General features: G+C 46.1%; 1 protein-coding gene across 2 annotated transcripts; it reads right to left on the bottom strand.

Annotated features, from left to right (window-relative positions):
- Positions 1–1650: 1650 nt before the first annotated feature.
- LOC115401572 (connector enhancer of kinase suppressor of ras 3-like) lies at positions 1651–23579 on the bottom strand. Of its 2 annotated transcripts, none has more exons than XM_030109840.1 (13): positions 23387–23579; positions 13947–14110; positions 11036–11238; positions 10700–10787; positions 8717–8758; positions 7535–7654; positions 7383–7442; positions 7179–7247; positions 6865–7014; positions 5116–5246; positions 4825–5006; positions 3902–3988; positions 1651–3457 (listed from the first exon to the last, which is right to left on the bottom strand). In XM_030109840.1, the coding sequence occupies exons 1-13, from the start codon at positions 23436–23438 to the stop codon at positions 3129–3131; spliced, it is 1677 nt and encodes a 558-aa protein (XP_029965700.1). In that variant the 5' UTR covers positions 23439–23579; the 3' UTR covers positions 1651–3128. The 2 variants fall into 2 exon arrangements, with proteins under 2 accessions (XP_029965700.1, XP_029965701.1); XM_030109841.1 differs by having other exon boundaries at positions 1651–3454.
- Between the last annotated feature and the right edge of the window lie 497 nt (positions 23580–24076).

Here is a 24076-nt window from a genome sequence, read left to right as displayed (position 1 = left end):
TTCTGAGGAAGTATCAGCCCCACGTTTTCCAACATTCCTTCATTGAGACACAGATTTTCCTTCCTGTCGTCTCTTGAAGAGTCACTGTGATCATGAATACTACTTTGCTGTAATAAAGACACTGAATTAGAGCCAGAAATATCAATAATCAATTTATTTTACCAGAAAATTTCAGTGTGTTTTCCTAAGAAAACCTGAGGTGATCTACAGACTTTAAACACCAAGATGGTTCCCTGAAGAACACCATCAGGATGGTTTCCTTCATAAAAACCTCAAGTTTCCTTTCAAGAAAAATGAAAATGATTTTAATTTTTAACTTTTTTCCTCCCCAAATTCTGAAAAGGTTAAAATCACAAAATAAAAACATTTTACTCTGAATTAAGTCAATGGAGCACTTTGAGTTGTTTTAATTAGCGTAATTAATGCAAATATGACAAAAGTTTTCAAAGGAGGATCACTTAATTCTTCAAAATCTGTTTTTAATTTTCACTTGCAGACATTGTTTTCTTTAGTTTAAGTGTTTTTATGAAGAAATGTACTATTCTTTTTCATAGTTTTTACAATAAATCTTTTAAACATTTAATAAGGGAAGATATTAGTGTTTCAAGATTTTATAAGACTCAATTTGTTAAATTAATTAAAAAAGAACTTTATCTTTTCAAGTCAGTGGATCAATGAAGGTTCCCTGAGGAACACCTTCAGAGGTTTTCATACAGGAACCAGCAAAAAAAAGAAAAAAACGGAAAAAAAAAAAAAAAAAAGCATTGAACCAAAATCGAGGTTAGAAAATGCTTGAAATATATCTGAATTGTTGAGCAAATCTATGTATGTCAAGATAATTCTGCGACGGAAGCATGAATTTTGAATTGACCTCCACGTTGCTTCCTGGTTCTTGCTTTCAGTTTGAGTTCTATGTGACAGTTTTTGAGTCATAAATTGTTACAACATATTTTAAGCTCACTTCATCTTGATCAGACTTGAACTGAAACCCCAAAATCTCCAATAAACTCAATAACTGGGAAGACTCTCACAGCAACTGTAAATAAGATAAATTTTATCATTATCATTTTATTACATTCAGTATTTACACTTTACAGGGTACAGGAAAAATAAACTCTTTATTAACAATGTTGTTGGAAATGCAACCTGAAATGAAAGCGTTAAATTGTCAATAAGCATTTAAAACTGTGATATGTGATGAAAAAAAACAAAACACTTAAATCTCTTCCATACTAATATATTATGTTACTGCAAAGCTTCGGAAGAGTCTCGTTACAACAAATTCAGAATAATCTGATAAAACTGCATGAGTTACATGTCGCTTGATAAAAGTCTGAAATCCAGGGATTAAAAAAGAATATTTACAAAGTGAAACATTTACAAATGTGAAGCGCGGACGGCTTCTGAGGTGCTCTGAAGTTCAAAATCAACACTTTTAGGGAAAAAAGAAGCTATCTTAGAGCATTTTCGGTTTTGTTATTTGAATAAGAACAAATCCAAACCTATTGAAAATAAAAACCAGCTTCATCTTCAGCAGATTTACAGTGAAAAAATGATTTAAAGGGAAATTCCAGCTTATTTAAAGGAACAACAACAGTCTGCAGAGGTGTGTGAAACGTTTACAAAGTGTTCAGCAGGTCTGACTTTTCTTTAAAAATGTTGTTTCCAGTCATAAAGTATGTCGGATTTGTTCGGATATTTCCATCCTGAGGTGAAAAATATGAGAAGTTCAGGCTAGACTTACTTTTGTTTTTTTGTAGAGTGTTTGAGGCTGAGAGGAAGTAAAGTTCCATGTTTGAGTTCGAAGGCATCAAGACTAACCACTAGGGGGCGACAGCAGACACACTGTGTTCAACAGCAGCAGATTCTTCGTCAGAATTCATCTGAGAAGGTAGAAACTCTGGATTCTTCATCTGTAGTGAAGGTCAACTCATTTCATAATAATAAAAAAAAAATCCTGGGTATTTTTGTCACTTGTTTCTCTGCCCAGAGTTGGCTGTGCAACAACTTTAAAATACAGGCACTTCTGTGTGACCAGGCACAAACGTGAGGGGAATATTTCAGGCTAATGTGGAAAGTTAGAGTTTCCTGAGAATCATGTTTTGTTGAGATAAAAGCAGCCGACATGATCCAGAAATAATCATCTGCACCACAGTAAATTAAAATTAACTTATTTTAGGATAACATTGAAAGTTTGTCCTTGGTATTTTAACTTTATTTGTATTAATAAATCATCTATATGTAGTTTGATTTTAATGTGGATATAAGTTACCAGCGTGAAACATTTTTAGACAGTTCAAAGGTCAAACACTTATCTGGTCTGCATTCACACATAAAGAAGAGCTAACAGGTATTTAAAAGGCTTTATATTTAAAAAACACACTAATGAGATGTTTATTAATTTCATAATCACTTGTTTCATTGCCACTGGCTCTGATAAAAACCTTAAATATTAATGTTAAAAGCCTTTAACTAACTGCAGTTAATGGAAGAGCTACCGTTTCAAAAAGCTAAAGTTCAATTTGACTGTAAGCAAACAGTTGTAGTTCTGAACATTGTTTACAACTGTTGTTCTTGAGAAGTCTGTGTAGTCTTATCTCTTCTCTGAAGTTAAAAGGATTTATAAAAGTTAAAAGGTCTGGGAGAAAGATTAGGATTCCCTCCAGATTCAAACAAACAGGGGATCCAGGACAGCTCCCTGAGGAACGCCTTCAGGATGTTTTTCATGGATTTGTTCTGCTTATTCCTTCAGATCGAGCAGCTGTTTGAGCTAAAATCAAGTGCAGATTAAATTAAATTACAGTTTGTGATGAAGCCAGTTGAGAGCCGTTAGCCAACGGCTCTGTTCAGACCAGTTAACTCCCTCTGACGCTGGAGTTTCATCCTCATGTAAGGTTTTGTTCATTTGCGTAGATTGTGTTCTGATAGACGCCAGATAGATGTATCGTCCTGAGGGATTCATGTTTTCACAGTCTGGGATCCACGGTTCGATGCTCCCTGCTTCCAGCTGCTGAGGGTGAACCTGAATCTGAACAGACCTCCTGAGAGTCCGGCTGTCAAGATCAAACCTGGAGCCACATGAGAAATAAAACCTAAAAGAGGCTCCGCCCCCTTCCTCCTCCTCCTCCTCAGTGGCTGAGCAGCCGGAGTCGAGCCAGCCAGCCGCTGAACAGCGAGCCCGGCTGTTTGGCGACGGCCGGAGGAGCCGGAGAGATGGCGGCCGATCCGGCGGCGGTGGCGGCGGCGGCAGCGGCGGGCTTCTTGGACGTGGCCTCCTGGTACGGGATGGTGGCGGTGGTGTGCAGGTCGGCGCTGATGAAGCACTGGCTGCCCCGGATGTGGTCGACGCCCCGGACCAGGGCGTGGCCCCGGTAGGGTATCGGGTAGCACGGCTCCTCCTCCGTGATGGCGCTGATCCCCTCGTTGCTCAGATATCTGTGCAGGGCGTTCTGCCCTGCTGCAGAGGGCAGAGGTCAGAGGTCAGCCGACTGACGGACACGTCACCACATACACACAAACACACACAAACACACACACTACACGGGTGGGATCATAATCCAAGAGTTGGTAAATAAATAAACTCCCTCCTGACGGTCGGCTCTTCTTCGCTTGTTAAACTGATTCTCAGAAACTTGTTTGGTGATTTAAAGGTGCAATTAAGACTCATTCAGGCCTCGGTGGAAAACAGTCCTCCTCTTTATGTCCCCACGCTGCTCATTAACTTGTACAAACAGTCCACACACACACACACACACACACACACACACACACACACACACACACAGCTAAAATGAGCTCCACTGATGCCGTGGCAGCTTCCAGAGTTAATAATCGACGAGGTAAAAATTCAGGGCACGCGGCGCGTCCTGCTGATGAAGCAGTCGGGGCAGGCGGGACTCACCTTTCCGTCCCTGCGCTCCATGTCGGGACGGCGCGTCAGAAACGGCGGAAAAGGCCTCGGCGGGCATGGAGACGGGGCGGGGTTTACCTGGGAGTGGAGGGAGGAACGCGGAGCTGGATTATTGAGCGGTTCGCTCTGAGAAACAAGGCTGTCTTTAACTTCAGCTGATCAGGGAGGGGGAGGAAGATGCTCTATGAACTCAGAACTGAACTCATCCTGGAGCTGATCCAGAGTGAGTGTCGAACATGAGGCCCGTGGGCCAAAACTGGGCCACAAAAGGCTCAAATCCGGTCAAACCCTCTATAAGAGTAGCGAAAAAACACAACAGATTCGAGCTGAGATATCAGTGACGCTGTCATTAAAGCTAGCTAACTAGCTTCAGCCTCAAAACGATGCTGTCTGGGGGAGTTTGTAAAAAAACCCATAATGCAACAGTGTGTTTTGAGATTTCATTGTATTTTGCACCAGAAAGTATATTTATATACCTTCATATTATTTGGTTTTGGTGAATATTAAGACTTTTTCATCACATATACTCTGCATCACAACAGAGAAAAACCTTACTGTTTAAAATGTAAAGGGTATTATGTCAATATTTCCCTAGTCTGGTTCCCTCAAGATGAACTTTGGCTGCATGCGGCTCCTGAACCACAGTAACCAGCAACACAGCAGCTCCTGCTAAAGCTACCTGGAGAGCTAATTCTGCTAGCAACTGAGCAGAAATTCACTAAAAGAAAATCCAAGCTAATGTTCTGGTGAGTTGAACTGGATTCCCAATTTCAGTACACTCACCAGTTACTAGAGCACGATGCATTTTTATTAACATTGATCATAATATTAAGAAATAGGAAGCTTTGTAACGATAAAGCTGGTGAGCAGGTGATGTGGATTTCGTCAGGTGCAGGGCTGTGAGCAGAACTCACAGCGAGCGGAGGAGCGCTGCCTGAGGCGGACCGGGACCGGCTGGCTGGGTTCAGGCTGGGGGCCCACCGACAGCCTCTTGTCCTCCGCTGCGGTCGAGCGCCGCCGTGCGTTTGCATCCAGACACGAGTTGGGAGACTTGGGACGCAGTTTCACAACGGGAGGGACGCTAACGTTCCCGTCTCTGGAGAACAACGAGACGAGGGAAGCAAAGCAGGGGAAACACGTCAGTGAATGAGCTAAATATTCAAATATGTGCTTTAAAAAAACAGCAAACACCACGGAGGACTCACTTCGGGGTGTATGGAGCTGCCGGAGGAGGAGGGATGTACAAATCCAAGATGGCCGTCTTCCCTCTCTTAGCCAAGGCATCCGAGGATTCAGCCTGTCGAGATCTGTAGAGACCCGGAGCTGCCTGAGAGGTCTGAAGAACACAACAAGGAATCAGATAAGCCTTTAGTTCTGGGATTATCGACATCAGGGAGGAACTGATCCTGACACCAGGACCGGGTCCGATACCATACGCTGTACTCATGATATAATCCAGCGATGTGGTTAGCACATGGGCCCTGATGGACACGTCACACGTTCTCCCTCCTTTCAGTTTTCAAAGACTTTGACACGTCTGTGATCTTCAACACTAAAATCCCGTCGGCTCCTCGCTGCTCCTCGATAACCTTTGCGGCGACCGACGGAGCGACTCCAGTGTTGTTTTTGAAGGCTGCGATTAGAGCATGAGCTCATCAGCTGAGCATATCTCCCCCAAACACGCACTTCCTGCGCCGCTGTCAACACGCAGCCTCTGAAGGTGGCTCCTTCAATGCACGATTGTCACGTTGTCGGCGAACGCACCAGGCTGACTTTTGGACTGTTTCCTCTGTTTTTTTTTTTTTTTTTTTTTCTTTTTCAGGAAAAGGGAAGAAGAAGCAGAAGAAGAAGGGTTTCATTGTTGGGCCTCCCTCCTCCTCAGAGGAGCAGCAGACCGGGCCGTTTCGGCTCCAATCGCTAACAGAAGAGGCGGAAAGCTCCGGGCTGACGGGGGGATTAAACGCCGCCAGGTGCAGCTCCGTCATGGAAACACAGCAGTGCACTCTGCAGTCTCACTGCCGAGGGCTTCAGGCCTGCAGAGCAATGGTGTCAAACACACTTCACCTTCAGAGGCCTCATACAGCCCAGCTTCACCCTGAGAGGACGGGACCAGAGAAACCTTTACATTTAAACCTTAAAGCTTTTCTTTGTTGTGGTGCAGAGAATACAGGATGAAAATGTCTAAACTTCAGCAAAAACAAAGAATTCTTACTGAAAATGTCTCCAATCTCAACAGAAAGTCAATTTTAATGAAGTTTCTGGAGCAACATAAAGTAAAATACCCAAAAAACTTCAAACAGCTGTTGAATTATGGGTGCTTTTATCAACTCCCCCTGACAGCACAGCTCTCTGAGGCTAATGCTAGTTAGCTAGCTTTCATAGAAACATCACTGAAATCTAAAAGAAATTTGTCAAAAAAATGTTTTCAATAATTAATACAATTTGCTTGATGGGCCAGATTTGGGCTTCATGCAGGCCCGTATTGGTCCATAGGCCTTATGTTTGACACCCCTTATCTAGAACATCAGCATCAGTTTTATCAAGAAGAAAGATAGAAACACTGATTATTAATGTCTTTCTCAGGGAAATTCATAAGGCTCTTCCAAAAAAAGTAAACAGAAAACTTTTCAGAGATGAAAACAACGATGCGCTTCAACTTGAAACATTGTGTAAACAGGGCATTAATGTACAGTTTAAACTGATGTTACTGGCAAACAGAAGAAGCTGGATCATCTGAGTTCATAAACCGATCCTGTTGCTCTCCAGCAGCCTGCTGGGTCAGAGGGATAAAGCTGTTTGTACGAAAGTTTTATTTCTTGAGTTTCCTTCCGCCTGTCGTGAAGAAATATCATGTTTTTGTTTGTGGTTCCTGCTGGAAATCACCATGAAAAACTCCAAACCAAAGAGAGATCTGATGTTAGAACCCTGGGAAAGATGGCGTCTGGGCGGCTCACCTGCACGAGCAGCGGCCTCCAGCGCAGGTTTTTCAGCGGCGCAGGAGCGAAGCCGCCCGCGGGTCCGCTCGGCCTCTTCTTCACCACCAGAGAGACGCTTCCAGACTCCGCCCGCAACGTCTCCACCAGGTGCTTCAGCTGCCAGCCCACCTGGACGGCCAGAGGACATCGAACAGCGTCACGGTCTGTCCTCCTCGCAGAGAAAGGCCCGTTCACACCACAACGTTTCCAGTGAAAACCGTTTCAGGAAGGTTCTGCATAATGCTGTCCGTTTACACTAAGATGCAAACGGACCACAAGCGGCTCTGACTCACCACAGTTTGCTTGTTGACCTGAACCACTTCGTCTCCGGCGTGAATCCTCTGGGTTTTATCTGCAGGAGACTGAACGACAGGCGGAGAATCGGACACAGTGGCGAGAGCACGAACATCATCAGGTCTATCAAGACTCCGACCGAAGATGCCAGAGTCTTCCTGAACACTTTGCTTTAAGATGAAGGGAAAAGCAGAAATGCTCACGTCTTCTGTTGTTCCCGTGATGACGTGAAGCCCGTCGTAAGTGGATTTGATGTAAATTCCCTGTCAGATGAAGCACAGAAGCAGTTTTGCTCACTCTGATCCGTGTCCTGAGCTCAGGTTTGTTCTACTCTTCGGCTGATAAGCCGACTCACCAGTCCCTCTCCGGGCTTGATGTTGGTGATGTGGACCACCTCCAGACGGGACGCCTCGGTCTTCGACGGGTCCGACGTGGCCTGAACCGTCTTCTCACAGATCCCGTTTAAAGCTCGAGACTGAAACACACGGGAGAGGAAAACTAATTTCTCACATGAATCAAACTGTCCCTGAACCCCTGTGACGGTTTGATTCTTTGTTTCCAGCAGAACCAGCGACAAACAGCAAATTAAAATGTCTCAGCATGTTGGTAACGGACTGATATCATGTACTTAATATATCAGCCGCGGCTCCTGAAGTCTTCCTGCCTCAGATTCTGGCTTTGGTTTTCATACCTGCAACTTTTGCAGCATCTTTACATGAACCTTGAATCAGTAAGTTTGAGCCTGTATCACTCATGTCGGTGTTTTTGTTGACACTTCACACAGAGTGACTCTATAAACTTCTCCAGGAAGGATTTCTGAGAAAGAGGAAGGCCGCGGCTGTTTATTCCTCCCGCGATGACTTTAAAACGCTGAGTCACGAAACCTGTGCAGCCCCGACCTCCGACCCCGGGGTGGAAAAGGAAGCGGGAACAATGGAGCCGCCGTGTGACGGGAGGGCGTCGCACCGCCGCCTCTAAATATAGCCGAGGCCGCTGGAGGTGTCGTGGGTCCTGCGGCCGCCCGGGGAAACTTTGGGCTCACAGGAAAACACAAACTGGCAGGAAATTACAAGTAAACCAGGAAAACACGCTCCCCGGAGAGGTTATTAGTCCAGCTCCGGCTCGGCTCTGCAGCTCCGAGCTTCATCTGTCCTGAAACTCCCAGAAAACCTTCGACGCTGGAGGAGTTTTGGGTAGAAAACGTCTCAGGCTCTGTTGGCATTTACACAACAGTTTGAAAGTCTGATTCCAGGTCGGACGGTCCGTGTGAATTTCATACGATCTCCGCTGTGAACTCCGGGAACCACGGCGTTACCAACAGGATGTGTTATCTAAGACAGGAAGTGGATGCTCTCGGGCTGAACAAACAAACCTGCAGCTTCACACACACACAGTGAACATCACGGGGCGCCCCGTGCTGGACAGGAAGTGGAAATGTGTTCCTGTCCATGTGCTTTTGATTATCTCCTCTGGGTGTTCTTGCATGGAGAAGAGAGAGAGAGAGAGAGAGAGAGAGAGAGGTGAGAGAGACACTCACCACCTCCAGGATCTTCTCCTCCATCTCATAAACGGTACAGTCCTGCAATCAGAAGAGACACCCGGACTCAGACAACACACAACACAACCAGCGTCAAAGGTTCCCGTGGTGAAAGAGAGTTCGGACGTTCTCAGAGGGAGGGAAAGACCACGCCTTCTTCACCGAAGCGCAACATCAGACAGTTACAGAACCGTCTCAGATCATCAGGCCTGATGGGAAGAACTGCAGCTCCGAGGTCTGTCTGCATTTCATCGACTGTCCGATCGCACTGTGTTCTAGTCGCCTTTCAATGAGAATATCCCCAGTTTAAGACATTTTGTTTTTTCCCCCTACTATCTTTCAAAATTTTCACTCAACTGAAAACATAAATGGGGTCCTAAAACTGTGGTGCAGAGTATACTTGATGAAAGCGTCGACCAAACAGTTAGCACAGGAATGACTTGAATCTCAACATAAAGCCAATTTTAATGAAACGCTCTGGTGTAAAATACAGTGAAATGTCCTAAAAATGTCTGCTACAGCTGTTGCATTCTGGGTGTTTTACAAACTCCCCTTTACAGCAGGGCTTTGAGGCTAATGCTAGTTAGCTCGCTTTCAGGGCAGTATCTCTGATATCTCAGCAGGAGTTTCAGTGTTTCAGAGTTTCTGTGTCTGTTACTCTTATAAAATTTGTTTATTTTTAAATTTTATTTTCTATTTTATTTTTTACAGTTATCTTGGTTTGGTGGCCCCAATTGGAGCATCTTGCAGGCTGATTTTGGCCCGCGGGCTTTATGTTTGAAGCCTAGACCATTAAACGGTGGTATAAGTGAGAATTTTTCCAAACACTGTAGCTCATAAGATCGATTCAATTAAAAAGTGAAACAGCCCAAACAGGGAATCTAAATGAGCCCAGCTCACGAAAGGACACACCACAAGTTTAAGGAATGCGACATAAAGAACGTAAAAACAGAGAATTAATTGACAAATGACTCTTCTGTCTGACTGAGCCGCTTTCTGTCGTTCAGCTGGTAGAGCCTGAACACACACCGTCTTCTCCCTGATAATCTGTCTTCCATTAGCAGAGAAGTCTCCACTTGATAACTGTGAAACTAGTTTAATGTGTTTGGAAAAACACACACACACACACACACACACACACACTGAACAGAGCTGAAGTGGAGGCTCCTGCTGGCACAGGTCCTGTTCAGGAGTCTGAGCCCTGCCTGTAATAAACACAGGAAGCCCAAAGGAGAGAAAGGAACCGGCGGAGAAAACAAATATTTGAGAAATGACAGCGTGCGGGAGAGTGAAACCAGAGGGAGGGGGGCTGGAGACGACTCCTCCCGCCGTGGGAGGGGAAAAAAAAAAAAAAAAAATACAGCTCGCTGCAAACACGCTGACGGGATGATTGCAGGACGGCGAGGACGGGCGGCGCCTCGGCAACTCTGCAGGGAGGCGGCGTGATGCAGGACGCCAGGACGCACCCCGACCAGCTTCTTTTACAAACTTTCTCCAGTCAAACAAGCAAATGAGTAACTTCTTCGTAAAAAAAAAAAAGAAATAGATGGCATTGTAAAGAAATACTGAATATTTAGCATATTTTCATCCTCAGTCTTTGGAAATAAGAAGCTGAGCAGATCAGAACCTTTAAGTAACAAGATCAATTAAAGTAGATTTCAAAATACTTCTGTGGTCTCAAAAGAATAAAAGCATAAAGCAGCTGGGTTATTATAATATTATATAATAATACAGGACATGAGATCCCCGCTGTCCTCTAACTGATCCAGTCTCCTCTGGCTTTCATCACCCAGAGTTCAAACTGGAAATGCTCTTGTTTGTGTTTCAACTGAAATGTGGCAGAGATTCATCATCAAACGCCGTACGAGCACGTAAACAGAGGCTATCATCTCTGCCTTCATCATCATCATCATCATCATCGTCAAAGCTGGACTATAAACAGGCAGCTCCAGAGGTTGAGGACCGTGAACAGCTGCGCTTCACCTTCTGGACGGTGGAGGTGAGCTCCAGGCACAGCTGGATGATCCTGCTCTTGGTGGAGGTCAGGTCGTTGGCGCCGGTCAGAGGAGTCCTGGGAAACGAGAGGAGACGATCAGGACGTGTTTTCAGCGCCGCGGCGGCGTTTTTGTGGAGCAGCTGCCGAGGAAGAGGAATGCTCTTCAAGCTGATACAGGCTGAGGTATCGAGACGCTCGCCCGACTGACTGACGGACGCTGAACGCCTCCGCCCAATCAAACCCTCCGTTATCTGAGAGGATCCTTCATTCCTTCACTTCTCCACGATCTGGAAAATGCCGCGCGGCGTCCTCCGGCCACGCACCTGTCCAGCCAGGCCAGCAGGCTCTTGGCGGCGCCGATCAGCTCCACCACGGCGGTCAGGAACTCGTTGGTGGGCTGATGGGAGTTCTTGCTGTGGTAGGCGGGGTTCTTCCGGCGCTGCGACACGGCGCCGCTCAGGTTGTGGTGGGCCGCCCGCATCTTCCCCGCCAGCATCTTCAGGTTGTCCGACTCCACGCCGCAGTTCTGCACAGAGGTCGAACACGTGTTAAAGCTCACACTTTTCTTTTTAAAAATCACGTTTGGTCTCGTTTTGGTGGAGAGAAAATAAACAGGAGAAGATGATGGATCAGAAAAGTGTCGGGCAAAAACAAAAAGAAGAAAAAAGAATGTGTTGTGAGGAGGGAAGAAAAAAAAAATCACACTGTGGGATGACAGGAGAGAATTTAAGGATTCCCACGACCCCGACACACACACGCTCGTGCGCATACAACCCACACACATTCCTTCAAACTGGTCACCATGGTGGAAAGGAGGAATATTCCACAGCGTGTGAACGCCACTCAAACTCAACGCGAAGAGATTCAGCTAAAAGACGACTGACACCAACAGGAAGCTAGGAGCTCCTGGAAATCCGGGTCAGAATGGAGGGAAACGGAGAAAGCAGCCGCTGTGTGTGTCTGATCTCCTCACAATAAATACTCAGTCAGTTCAGACGGTGGTTCAATGCATGTCCTGCTCGCCGCCGCAGAACGCGATCAGGAATTTACTGGCGGAGACGCCGCACACATCTGAACCTCCTGAGGCCAAAATCAATGAAACGCAACGTAGCACCTGTCTACGCAGTGAACACACACACACACACACACACACACCTGCGCTTTATGGAAACGTGACACCAGGTGCACGCTGCTTCAGGTCACACTCTCTCAGATCAGGTTGAATTAAACATGAGCTCAGCTCTGGAGAAGCAGCCGAAGCAGAGAAACTGAATGTAACTAATACTTCTGCTGAAAATATGAAGGAATTAGTGACTGATGGAAGTAACTCCTGGATTACTTTAACCACTCTTACTCTTTCTGTGACACATCAGTTACATTAACTAGTGGGAGGAAGATGCTCTATAATCTGATGTTTGAAACTGATAACCACCGCTACAAGCTAATATTCCAACCATCTTTCATGCCTCTGTCAGGCTGAATGAGGAGCGTTTCTCCAGTAAACAGGAGTTCAGTGAAATAGTAACACGGGGTCCTTTCTAAATAGTGATGTGGAGCGAAGTGCAGACTCCAGCAGTTCCCGTCCTACTGGATAGCTGACGGACGTGCCGTGGACGTCTCTTCCTGCGTGCGGTGGATTCTGGTGATTTGTGAAGCAGGAAACAGATGGCGAGTCGTCCTCCTGGTCGGAGAGACCCCACGCCCCTTCCTCCGACACACACTGTCAACAGCAGCTACACCGACTCACACTATTTTCCAACAACTCGTGACTTAAGTTGAGAGCGGCATTATAAACTCCTTTAGCTCTGATCAACTGAAGCTGAACTTTTCCGAGTTTCATTAATTGGATAAAAATCCCTCCAATATCATGTCTTGTGTCAATATTATCTCTGAAATGCTGGAGGAGTTTGACAACACTCAGTCTCTGCTGTCGTCTGGATTTTAATCTTCGACAAACTTATCTTACAATAAACCTTCTGTCAGAGCGAGACTTTTCCTCCGTCAGAGTGGAGCTGATAGAGTTTAATGAGAATAAATGATTTACTTTAAACAGTCGGAGCAGATATAGCGGTTTCTAAGTGGCAGCTGTGGCACTTTTATTCCATTTTGTTAGCGGGGGCACAGGCGAGAGCCAGGCTCCATTCAGAAGGGCTGCCCCGCCGGACGCCTTTTCAGAGGAGCTGCACCATTAAAGCTCAGCGCGGACTGTAAATCCTCCTTTTCAGGGCCACGCAGACAGTCGCAGCTCATAAACAGCTGACTGAGGCGCTCTGTGCTCACTTTAACTGGCCCCAACAGGAACTTCCTCACTTGAAAGGAGTTTGTGTTCATGGGGAGACCGCCGCAAAGTTATGATCTTTAGAAACGTTTTTTTAAATCTGTGTCACTGCTTTTAACAGTGACTGACATTAAGGAAAACTGTTCGTGGACTCTTGCTTCTGGACTTGCGCTGATTATTACATTAAGATCTATATTACTGTAAAAAATTACATTAAATCATTTATACTTAAATGCATGGTGTGATTAGACTTTTTCTATATAATTGTAATGAAATCACACAACTATATTTAATAGTTTACCCCCATTTCTTTGCAGACATTTCTTTGGATTTTCAAAAACTTCAATCTCGGCAGCGATTTTCCAAAAGCTTGCATCTGCAGTAGCTCCAGGCATCGCTGTTGTGCAAACAGACGCCCAAAACGCCACTAAAGTTTTCCGTTTTCGCTTGAAAACATAAGACTTTCAGAAAAAGCGATGGTTCAAGTCTCCGAACGGCAGATGAACACCAGACCTGTGGGCACACGGCCAGTTTAAAGGAAGGTTTTAACAGCCAGCGTTTTCATATCTTCCACATCAGCACATTCTCCCTCCCAGCAGGAACCTCAGCCATCAGACCGTTCTACAAGTCAGTGTCTCCAAAAAGCATCCAGGCACATTCTGCTGTTTCCCACAAGCAAAATATCCCATCTATTGCGGAGTGTGACGAGGGAAGCACAGTTATTTGGAGTGAAGTGTGTTTGGTGTGTAACAGAAAGCAGATGCTCCTGTGTTTGGTGCATAACTTAAAATACCTCCCCGCCTGCAGCTCAGAGGAGCTGACACGAAGGCAGCGCTTTCAAGGGGAAGACAGGGAACTTCTGGCACGTTTAAGGAGTCCGTTTCCACGACGACGCTGATCGGAGTCACCGAAAACGGTAGATGGAGAACACGGGTGACTGATCCGAGCTTACTGACCAGAGCGCAGAGCAGATCCACGGCCTCCAGGACCAGCTCCTGGTGTCCGACCCGCGCCACGCCCAGAGACAGCAGCTCCTGGTGGGACATCCGGAGCAGCTTGTCACCGTCCACCTGCTGCTGCTGGAAGGACGGGACGTACTGCTGCACGCTGTCGTCCAGACCTGAGACACACACACACACACACACACACACACACACACAAAGAGACCATCAGGAGTATGTCTGCATCTGCTTTTGGAGTTATTTCACAGAGGAACATCGCATATAGAAAACTACATAGGGAAAATGAAACGCTGACGGTGATATATACCGTTAAATCAATAAACGATCCCTGCGTGCCACTGTCTCTTTAAGACAGGGATTCTGCAGCAGAGTAAACGATACGCAGAGTTTCTTCTCGCAGTTTCAGTCTCTATTCTTCGGATGCGTTCGAGTTTGACAGCAAACAGCTGCTGAGCAAACACCGACTTATTGGCTTTCACTGCATGGCAGTGACTGAATCTGCCACCTCCAAGGGATGAAACGCGGTTTTCCTGCTTCACACAGGGACTTTAATACTCCCCTGAGAGCGCAGAAAATAAAAACACATTTATATTTCATTTCTAACTATGTGAATCAGTACGATTACAGAATGTTTCCACGTCCATCCTTAAACGATTAGCATTAATGGCACCGCCGCCTCCATCTTTTAACACTTTAATAAATCCGCCCTCCAGAAGCGAGACACGGCTGGCTGCAGAGGCGCCATTCTGCGCCCGACCCTGACCCGTGACCTCCGACCTCTGGTGGGGCCACCAGATAAAAGCCGGCTCAGTGTCGAGCCGGTGGAGCGGCACCGACCGCCGGGGGACGAGACTTTTACTCATCCTGACAAACATCTGCAGCGGCGGAAGTTAAAACGCTTTTTGAAACAAAAATGTAAAAACGATGGGACGTTGTGGAGTAAATATATTATGTATTCAGTTACTATCTGTACACACTGAAAGGTGCAGGCAGCTGAGGGTCGTTTCAACCTCAAAACACAAGTTTCTCTCTCTCTCTCCGGACGGCCAAATGGCAGACGGCGAGAATCCCCGGACCACGGCTCGCATCAACAACTGGTCAAACAAATGCCTGAGCGGGCGTGAGCGGCGGAGAAGAAAACAACTGGCCCTGCATGTGGTCCTCAAAGCGCCCCGTCAGGAGCCCCGACTCCTGTTTGTGTTGGGGGGGCGACAGATGGCCGCCGCTCGCTTCAAACATTCCTGCTGAACTGGGAGCTGATGGGACGCCGCGGGGTTCCCGTCAGAGGACACAAACCTTCACACTCATGGCTGCTGATTTGTTTACTGCTATTCAAAAGCTTTAATTGAATCCATACAGCGTTGAAAATGGGCTTTTCCTTTCTACTTTCATTTTACATTCTTTCCAAGTTTGGTTTCATATCAGAATGCCAGAGAGGGTTGATAAAGGAAGTATCAGTGGCTGCTTATCCATACGACCTCTTCTGTGCTCCCATGTCACAAACTCGTGGTACAAGTCAGAGAAGACGTTCTGGAAACATGCCAGCCTGTAAAAACAAAACAAAAAACCCTATTTCTCAACGTGTCTCGAGATATTCCCAGAGTGCCACTCCCTGCCTGGAAACACGGTGCAGCAGCCCCGTGATGAAAACACCTCAAACAGACGCTGCTGCTGTAGTTTGTGTGGGTGACAGCCTGGATCACGTTTCTGTCACCCGAGCAGGCTGCCGATCTCTCCGCGACACGGCCAACAACGGGCCCATCGCCTGATGAGGCGTTCGTGATGGAGGCCGGTCGAGCAGACGAACCTGCAGATCGTCGGCGTACGGGAGCATCTGGGATCTGAGTTAGCAGGAGAAGATTCCATGTTTCATCCTCATGAGCTTCCCGCTCAGGTTCACACTGTATCTGAGGCAGGGGTCGGCACCGCCGCCTCACAGTAGAGAAACCTTCTGTTCCAGCAGGTTCTTCATCGGTTTTCTAAAGGTAACATGCTCTAAAGGCTAATTCGTGGATCAGTTCAGTTGCTCTCAAACATTTTAAAAGCACTCTGAATCCATCCCCATCTAAACACAGAATAAATGCAACTTTTTGAAAATGCTCCTAATCCACCTCCATTTTAACAGGGAGAGAAAAAAAGCAACTTTTTGAAAACAGCTCAGAATCCATCTCCATCTAAAAGGGAGAGTTAAAATGCTTTCTGTAATGTAAATGTAGGGGAGAGCAATATTTTAAAAATGCTCTGAATCCATCTCAATTTAAACTGAGAAAAAAATTACTTTTTTTTTTGAAAATGCAATCGAGAATTCCAAAATTCCCATTCCAGATTCTCCTGGTCCTATTCCTCTTCTACAGTCTCTTGGATTTGGTAGTTTTAGAATTGACAATAACCGTAAAATCAATTGAAACTGAAAACACTTCACATTTCCCTGTCATTACTTCATCACATGCTGCCAAACATGTCATGACTGTTCCAAGCAGCTTGAGCCGACAGGTTACCTGAAAGAATATGCGATCAGGAGAACCAATGCTTGTTTGTATGGTTTTACATCTGCCACATTCCACTGCAGTTTCAATTGTCATGTAGAAATTTTACATATTGACAATATGGAAGTTCCATTCGCTTAAAACGTGGTTAAAATGGCTCCTGATCCGATGTTCTCACGAGAAGCTGAACGTCGTTAATCTATACAGCTGCTGGGACATTTTTTTCTCATTCCGCCTCTCCAGCGTCGGATCGTTGGGTTTTGGCATTCGGCCCAAACTCGCAGAAAGCTGCTTCAAACTTCTGGTAAACAACAGGACATCATGCTGTAAAACTGCTGCGCGGCTGGAGTTACCGAGATGATAATACGAATCATAAAAAGCGGTGGAACGGCACGCTGTGCTTCGTGTTTGTCTTAAGAATGTAATTTTTGAGCTTCAGTTCAAAAACTGCATGTTCTTCTGTGCTCCGGTGGAGCAGAGAGTCGGTGCTTTCATGTCTCAGCGTTGCGTCCGCTCCTTTTAAGAAATGTGTTTTAAAAAAAATAAACTTTTCTTTGAAATTTTGACCATTAGGTTTGGTGGGATTGGAGCCTCTGTTGGGCCGGTTTTAGGCCACCGGCCTTATGTTTGACAACCCTGATCTAGAAAGTGTTACTGAAGTATTAATTGAAAGAGAACGTTCCCCAGAGGAAAACACTGAAGCACTGAGGTTTGTTATCTATAAGCACACTAATCCCTCCAGTGTAGATCAGATTATTATCACCGTCTGTGCTCTGAGACCTTTGAATCTGGTAGAAAACGTATGAATCTGTCCAAAGTCTGCTTCAGAAACACTCTTTTCTTTTTCAGCACGAATCTTATTGTAATCAGCTGCGAGTTCACACACCGACCCCGTCCCGCTCTTCTAATCCCCGCCTCGGCGCTTTGAAACCTTCCTGTTTGTTGACAGAAGAAATCTGACTTGACATGAAAGCTCGTCGGAGGCCGACCAAAGTGCACGGACGTCCGTAACCCCACACATTTACCGCCGGAATCCCTCTTTTTTTTTTTTTTTGCTCGTTTCCAGATCAATCTAACTGCAGGCGGAGTTATGAACGCGTGGAAACGCGGGGGAAACGACGGGGCTTCTGGTGAACGGGCGGAGCGGGGATATTTCTGCAGCCCAGCTTCAGAGGCCCAGTCTCCCCGTGTTTACTTTACTCATACGAGCAACAGAAGCCAGTACCTCGGTCTCTTAGCAGCCTCGTATTTGCAGACGGGTCCGGGCCTCTGCCCCGCTGTGCGTCAACCGCTGGCGAGGAAAAAGTACGCAGGACGATCATACTGTTTGCACCAAGAGAAGGTTTTCTCGAAGACGAGTTCAAAACTTGCGCTGTTCCATGTAACGTGAAAAACGCCCGTCAGAAGACGAGCGTGGCAGATTCAGGCCATCAGGTCAGTATAACCAGGGTACCGAGGGTCGCTTATCAAGCAGCGTCAGCGTCACCAGCTCGGCCCTGTATCTGGGACGCGCACTAAGAATAGCAGAGGACCTTCATTGTTTGGACGTCCTGCTTTCACAGTCTGATGCAGGGAGAAGATGGACGGACGGACGGAGGGACGTGTTGCACTCGGGATCCTATTCTAAATCCCTGTTTCAACAGTGACTAAACGTATTTATGACGGTGATAAAGATGGTGTGCCTCCCGAGCACGTGAGGAAGTGAGTGAAAATAAAAAGTAGGAGGTGATGAAAACACGAGTCCGGTTAATTATTTAGGGAAGAAGTCAAAACAAACACGGCTTTCAGTCTGGTTTTACTGACGATCCGCCTTCAGCGATGCTGTCAGGCTGAAAGATGATCCTCAAACTCCTGTTGAACTTCAGAAAAGTCAGGATTATCCTGAGTCTCGATCAATTCATCAACAATATCAAGTAACTTTGACATTTAGTCAGATCTTATAGTTGAAATGCAGAAGATTGAACCACAGACGCCGTCCTGTGTGAGTGTTCGATTCCTCGGGCGAGTCGGCCCCGTCGAAACTCAGCGATGTCCGTATGAATGGCAACAAGCGGCACGTGTCGCCTTATCGACGCACAGAGATGGAGTTTGGACCCGACAACGCCCCGGCTGAGGGGCAACAAAAGAAATATTTACCCCGCCTCGGCCACAACAGCACCGGGGTGGAGAGGGAGAGCGGCAGAGGAGCAGCGGGGCTATTCATAGTTTCAGTAGGCCTCTGTCAAACCACACACACACACACACACAAACACACACTAACACACACCCGGGCCGCCATTCATCCCAGTGGTACGAGGCAGCGGGGGGGCTGGCGGTCAAACAAACACCATTCAAACGGGAAAAAGGATTTCCTTGAGCAGATCTGCGCTCAGCAGCGTCTTATTAAACCAAACAAACAGCGGAGGGAGTTCAGCGTGCGGTGGATCGGATCCCACCGCAGGCCGGCTGGCTTCAGCAGAGACTCGCCGCAGCCTCACTTCCCAGTTTCCTCGCCGTTCCGACAGCATGAGTGGAAGTACACCTGTCGGAGAGGCAGAGAAGTATGCGCATGTGTCTGAACACGCCTGCTGTTTACCTGCCAGCTGCAGCCGTCTGATGGGTTCGCTCCAGTCGTCCCATCAGACGCCTCCTGATCCCAGAACGTGACGGGCGCGCTCGTGTGTCACTTCTCGCATTCAGAGCGACACCAATCAGTGACAAACTCTGAAAAACTAAAAAAACGTGTTACACAACTCTGACTGAGCTTCTTATTCCCATGTTAGCGGCCAAGTTCCTGCAAGACTGAGAAGCTTAACTGAAGATTTTAACACCGACTTGGAGAGAAAACAGTTTTCGTAACCGTATTTCAAAATCACGGCGTGATAACTGGACTGGACGCCGGACAGTGATGGGCGGTGAGTTTAAGACTCCCTGTCAAGTCACCGCTCCGCTTCTGAACCCGGCCATTTGTCCGAAGGAGGCCCGGCGTCCATCAAAGACGTCCTGCTTCCCCCTCCCGCAGTGTTATCGGTGAAACTCAGTTCGCCGCGGCAGCAGAGAATCGGAGGAAACGGCCGGACTCTCCCGGCCGAGCGCCTCTTCCTGCCTTTCTTCTGCGTGGCTCGTGAGCGAGAGCCTCTGTAGTCACAGCCGCTGACGTCAAAGAGCTGAAATAAAGTTTATGCAACAACACCACCGGAGAGTTTGACAGTCGGGACCACCGGCGACAGCTGCTGCTGCTGCCAACAGCGAAGCAAATGAAGCGAGGAGCTCTGCACAATTTTGTTGATGAAATCTTTTAAAATATTCGTCAACAAACCTTTTTTAGTTTATAGAAATCTAAAAATGAGTATTTTACACCTTGTTTTTAAATGCAGAGTATTCTGCAGCTTTGATTCCAGATCAGCTTCAACCTTTTCCTACAATAAGCCATGGCGACGGGTTCGACTCCACACACACACACACCCCACACACACCCTGAGCTCCTGCAGCCGGAGGCAGCGTTCTGCTCTGCAGACTAAATTGTAAATACTGCAGCAGGATCTGGGTCAACGACCTTTAGTTTGCGATGCAGAGACCGAAACCGTGTTTATCTTCATGCAGGCCGAACTCTTCTAACCTGCACAAAAACACGCCCAACAACACGACGGCGAGGTCCGCACATCTGCAGGACTCGTCGCAAACGTGACGTGATTTATCCTGAAAGTTAGGAATCCGCAGCAGAAAGCACACCGACGTTGATATGTTGAAACATTTCCAGACCCGTTTGTGAGTCCCTCAACCAGAAACGCCCCGGAGAGCAGCACGTGTGGAGGAGCTGAAACATTCTCTGATAAACAGAGAGGCGTTTATCTGTTTTATCAGTTTGATTTCCTGTGCGGAGTTTGCATGTTCTCCCTGCTCGAGTTTCCTTTTAATTCACTGGATTTATACTCCGTTTACACGACGACGTTTTCAAAGTTTCACGTGAAAACAGAAAACTTCATCATTGCGGAGCCACTGGAAACGCACCTTCTGAATACACCATGACATAATGTTTCAGTTTTGCTCCGTGCGGCACGTTCTGACACGACGCTGGCGAGAGGCGGTGAAACAAAGCGGGAGCTGTCACAGAGCAATCAGCGGTCGGATGGATCGTTTCTGTCTCCAGCTGTAATTCGCGTTCATAAAACTGTCAGCCGCCGACAGCTGCCACCGAGCTCCCGATCAGCCTGCCGGAGACAAACATCCGACACGCGTGGCTTCTTAAGTCCACTGATCTGACTCTGTTCATTCCAATTAAGCAAATGTTGTATGCTGGACTGATAAAACAGAGCACCACCTGGACACACAGACACACACACACACACACACACACACACACACACACTGTGTGTCGTTTCACTGGAATTTTTGGGAACAAAAGGCTGAATGCAGGTTGTGTGTTTGCGGCTCTTTTCATGCGGGACAAAAGCGTGAAGGTCAGATGTGCTTTTAGTGGCACCTTCGCCACAGTGGAGCGGCATCAGGGCGACCTTTTGACCCCCCATACGGCGGGGGGGGGGCCGGCCGACCTCTGTGGAGAGCCGCCATTGTTCGGCTCTTTCGGCTTTGTCCCTGCCGCCAAATGACAAGTGTATTGGTATGCATGAGTGTGTGTGTGTGTGTGTGTTGGGCCCGATGCGCGCTGGCTTTCCTCTCTCAACAGTAAATTGAAGTTGCGGTGAAGCTGGCGAGGCGCACGCTGCCTGTCAGAGCGGCACAAAGAGCCGGACACTTGAATTCACATCATTTTCACCTCAAAGGGAAACAAGAGCAGCTGGTGGAGAAGCGAGAGCCATTAACAAGTTTCAGGATGAGCGGCGAAGCCGAGCGTCTTCACTTCGACCCATTTATTGATCCGGCCAAAGATATCCGCTTTAAAGGGAAAGAACTTCTCCAAAATATTACAAATATTAATTCATATTCATGTCCGTCCATGGAGACGGAGTCAGGAAATTTTCAAAAAGTTGCATTTTTCCCCATTTCCACGTTGACAGAGATGAAGTGTTTTTGAAAAGTTCCGCCTTGGGAGCTGTTTTAAAAATGTCTCCATGGCTCCAAACATCATTGTCGGGCAAACAAAGCCCCAGAGAGCAGCGGGAGTTTAGCGTTTTCACTCGAAAACGTTGTCGTGTAAAACGGAGTTTAAGAAAACTGGAAGTTTTACAGGGACAGAACTTGTAGCTTCAGAGATTTAAGAGTCGATTCAAGTGTGACATTTTAGTACAAGTCCACATAATGAGACTAACTTGTTTTAAATATCCAACAGAAGTGGCTAAAGGGGCTCATACAACAGCATTAATGTGTTTTTTTCTGGAGAAACTCAGCCTGTGGACATCATTTCATTAAAATATAAAACCATAAACTGTCACTCTTCTTTGCATTATTATGGAAACTCTCCATCTAAAGAATGATAATTACCCCGAAAGAGACACACCACAGCAGGAACACTCCGGCAGCTGCCTGTCTAAACCTCCTGTTAATTAAAAACAAGCCCGAATCGAAGCCGACTGTCGAATTTTACAGCTGACCTGGTGGCTGGTGCTGCTCGTTTTATTGCTTTATGGCGCTGTGATGAATATGAACACTTGGCTGAGCGCGGTGTGTCTCTGCAAGAGTGGAAATCCCTCACAGCTGCCACTCAACAGAGCCAGTGTGGCTTTAAAAAAGAAAACCACAACATAACCGGAGTTTCACTCTGTCAGCTGGCAACCTGCAGGCTGCGCCCGAGCCAAACCAAACCAACCGATCCACCTGGATTGTTTGGTAATGTTTTGTTTTGGACACTATATTTTTCAGCTGTCAAACTAAAGAGGACCATTGTTTTAAACTGCTTGTTTTTCTGCCAAACTAAAGCTTATTCCTTCTGTTATCGAGACTTGGAAAGCAAATACAACATGCTAATCTGCTTTGAACTAACAAAACCTTCTTGTTTTCATTCAATTTCTAACCTAAAGCTTATTCAGTTTGGCATCAAAATTGAGAAAAGCAAATGAAACACACTGTAATTGGTCGTCTGAATAATTGACTATGTTAACACTGTTCTCAATGCGTTTGTATGGTTTCATTACAAAAACAACCAACAGCGCCAGCTCATGGCGTGGCATGCTTACGGCATCATTTTCACCGTTTGCTGATGTCCCTGTGTAAACGGGCGCCGTTTTCAAAACTTTGCTGCTAAAGCGAAACTTTTCTGAAACGAAAACAAAAAGCAGGCACACACAAACAGAGCAGAACTAAAACCCATCCAAACTCTTGTCCATCCATTCATGGATCTCTTCAACATTCAGACACAGCTTAGCCTCAAATGTACGTTCTTTGACGGGCTGGGATGAAAATCCAGGAAAAGATAAAAAGAAAACCCAAATATGCAGAGGAAGAACATGCAAACCCTGCATAAAAACGAAACAGAAAACTTGCCAATCCGGACTGGAACAGGGAATATCTTATAGTGACGCAACATAGCTAACCACTTCACATAAAATCTGATTACAAATGTAAACTGCATAAAGTTTTAGATCAGATTTACCTTTAGACACCTGTAAACACCTTAATGCACCTTTTTCCAAATCATTTTGACTGGAATAGTGAAGATGAAGAGTCAAGTTAGCAGTACCTGATATTAATTTTACACAGTTGATTTTAAAACTTTTATTGATGTTAAATTAACTGTTATCGACAATTTGCCTTTTAATCAACAGCAAAAAAAAAAAAAACTTTAAAATTTGATTAACGTTAGCTGTGGTGGTTTTTGGTCATTTTCTCAATTTAAGACAAAATAAAAACAATTGAAAAATATTTCGGCATCACTGTATTGATATTCAAATTAGACTGAAATTGTGTAAATTAAAGAAGAAAACAGGAATAATCACTAAACGGAACTTCTGGAGCGTCCAGAAAGTGAGCCATGCATCAGCATGAGGTCTCAGTATTTGGCAGCAGCCGTACCTCTCATCCAGTCCACCACTTGTTGCGGGCTCCACTTTCTGACGGACTCCATGTCGACGCTCCGCTCCCGGCGTCCCCCGCGTCCTCCACGGCTTCCAGCGAGCGGATGAAACCCGCGACGAGCGGCCGCCGGCTCTGACCGGAGCTCCGTTATTCAGCAGAGGGCTGCTCGGTTTGAACCGACCGACCGACCAACCAGCCGCCGACTAGCCGACACGGAGAGAGGAGAGCCCCGAGCGGGGAGGCGTGTGGGCGGAGCCACGCTCAGCTTCGACCAATCACAGGGCAGTATGCAAATTACCTGTCAAGCCGTGGGTGTGAAAATAAATTTAATTCAACTAAAAAATTAAACTACCCTATTTTTGTTGTAAATTCTGTATCTAATTCAGCAATAAAACCTTTATATCTTCATTACATATCTTCAGCCACTTTTTTTGAACATAGGTGAAATTTACTGTTGCAATATTTTTCTCAACTATAACAAAGATTTTTTATATATACCTATACAAAGAGCGTCAAGCTAGTTTATTCAATGTGAGCTAGACTTTTTTTGCTTCCTCACTTGAGTATATGAATTTGCATGTCGATTTATTTTTAAGGGGATAAATAATTTAATTACTTCCCTCTTTGTTCCTTTTTAAGTGTAAATTATTTTAGTATCTCCTGTCCAAAAAGCATCCCCACTGATGC

This window comes from Salarias fasciatus, chromosome 15 (genome assembly GCF_902148845.1).
Source record: "Salarias fasciatus chromosome 15, fSalaFa1.1, whole genome shotgun sequence".
Classification (NCBI taxonomy): domain Eukaryota; kingdom Metazoa; phylum Chordata; class Actinopteri; order Blenniiformes; family Blenniidae; genus Salarias; species Salarias fasciatus.
The sequence above is the reverse complement of the archived record's forward strand: the minus strand, read 5'-3'. Positions and strand labels throughout refer to the sequence as shown.

What these genes read in the sequence shown, in the direction of transcription:
- LOC115401572 (XM_030109840.1), bottom strand. Translation starts at nt 23,438, where the DNA reads ATGGAGTCCGTCAGAAAGTGGAGCCCGCAACAAGTGGTGGACTGGATG. An exon ending in CTGCTGGCCTGGCTGGACAG is followed by an intron (nt 10,788 to 11,035) that starts GTGCGTGGCCGG and finishes CTCGTTTCCCAG; the next exon opens with GACTCCTCTGACCGGCGCCA. An exon ending in TGGAGCGCAGGGACGGAAAG is followed by an intron (nt 3,458 to 3,901) that starts GTGAGTCCCGCC and finishes TGCCCTCTGCAG; the next exon opens with CAGGGCAGAACGCCCTGCAC.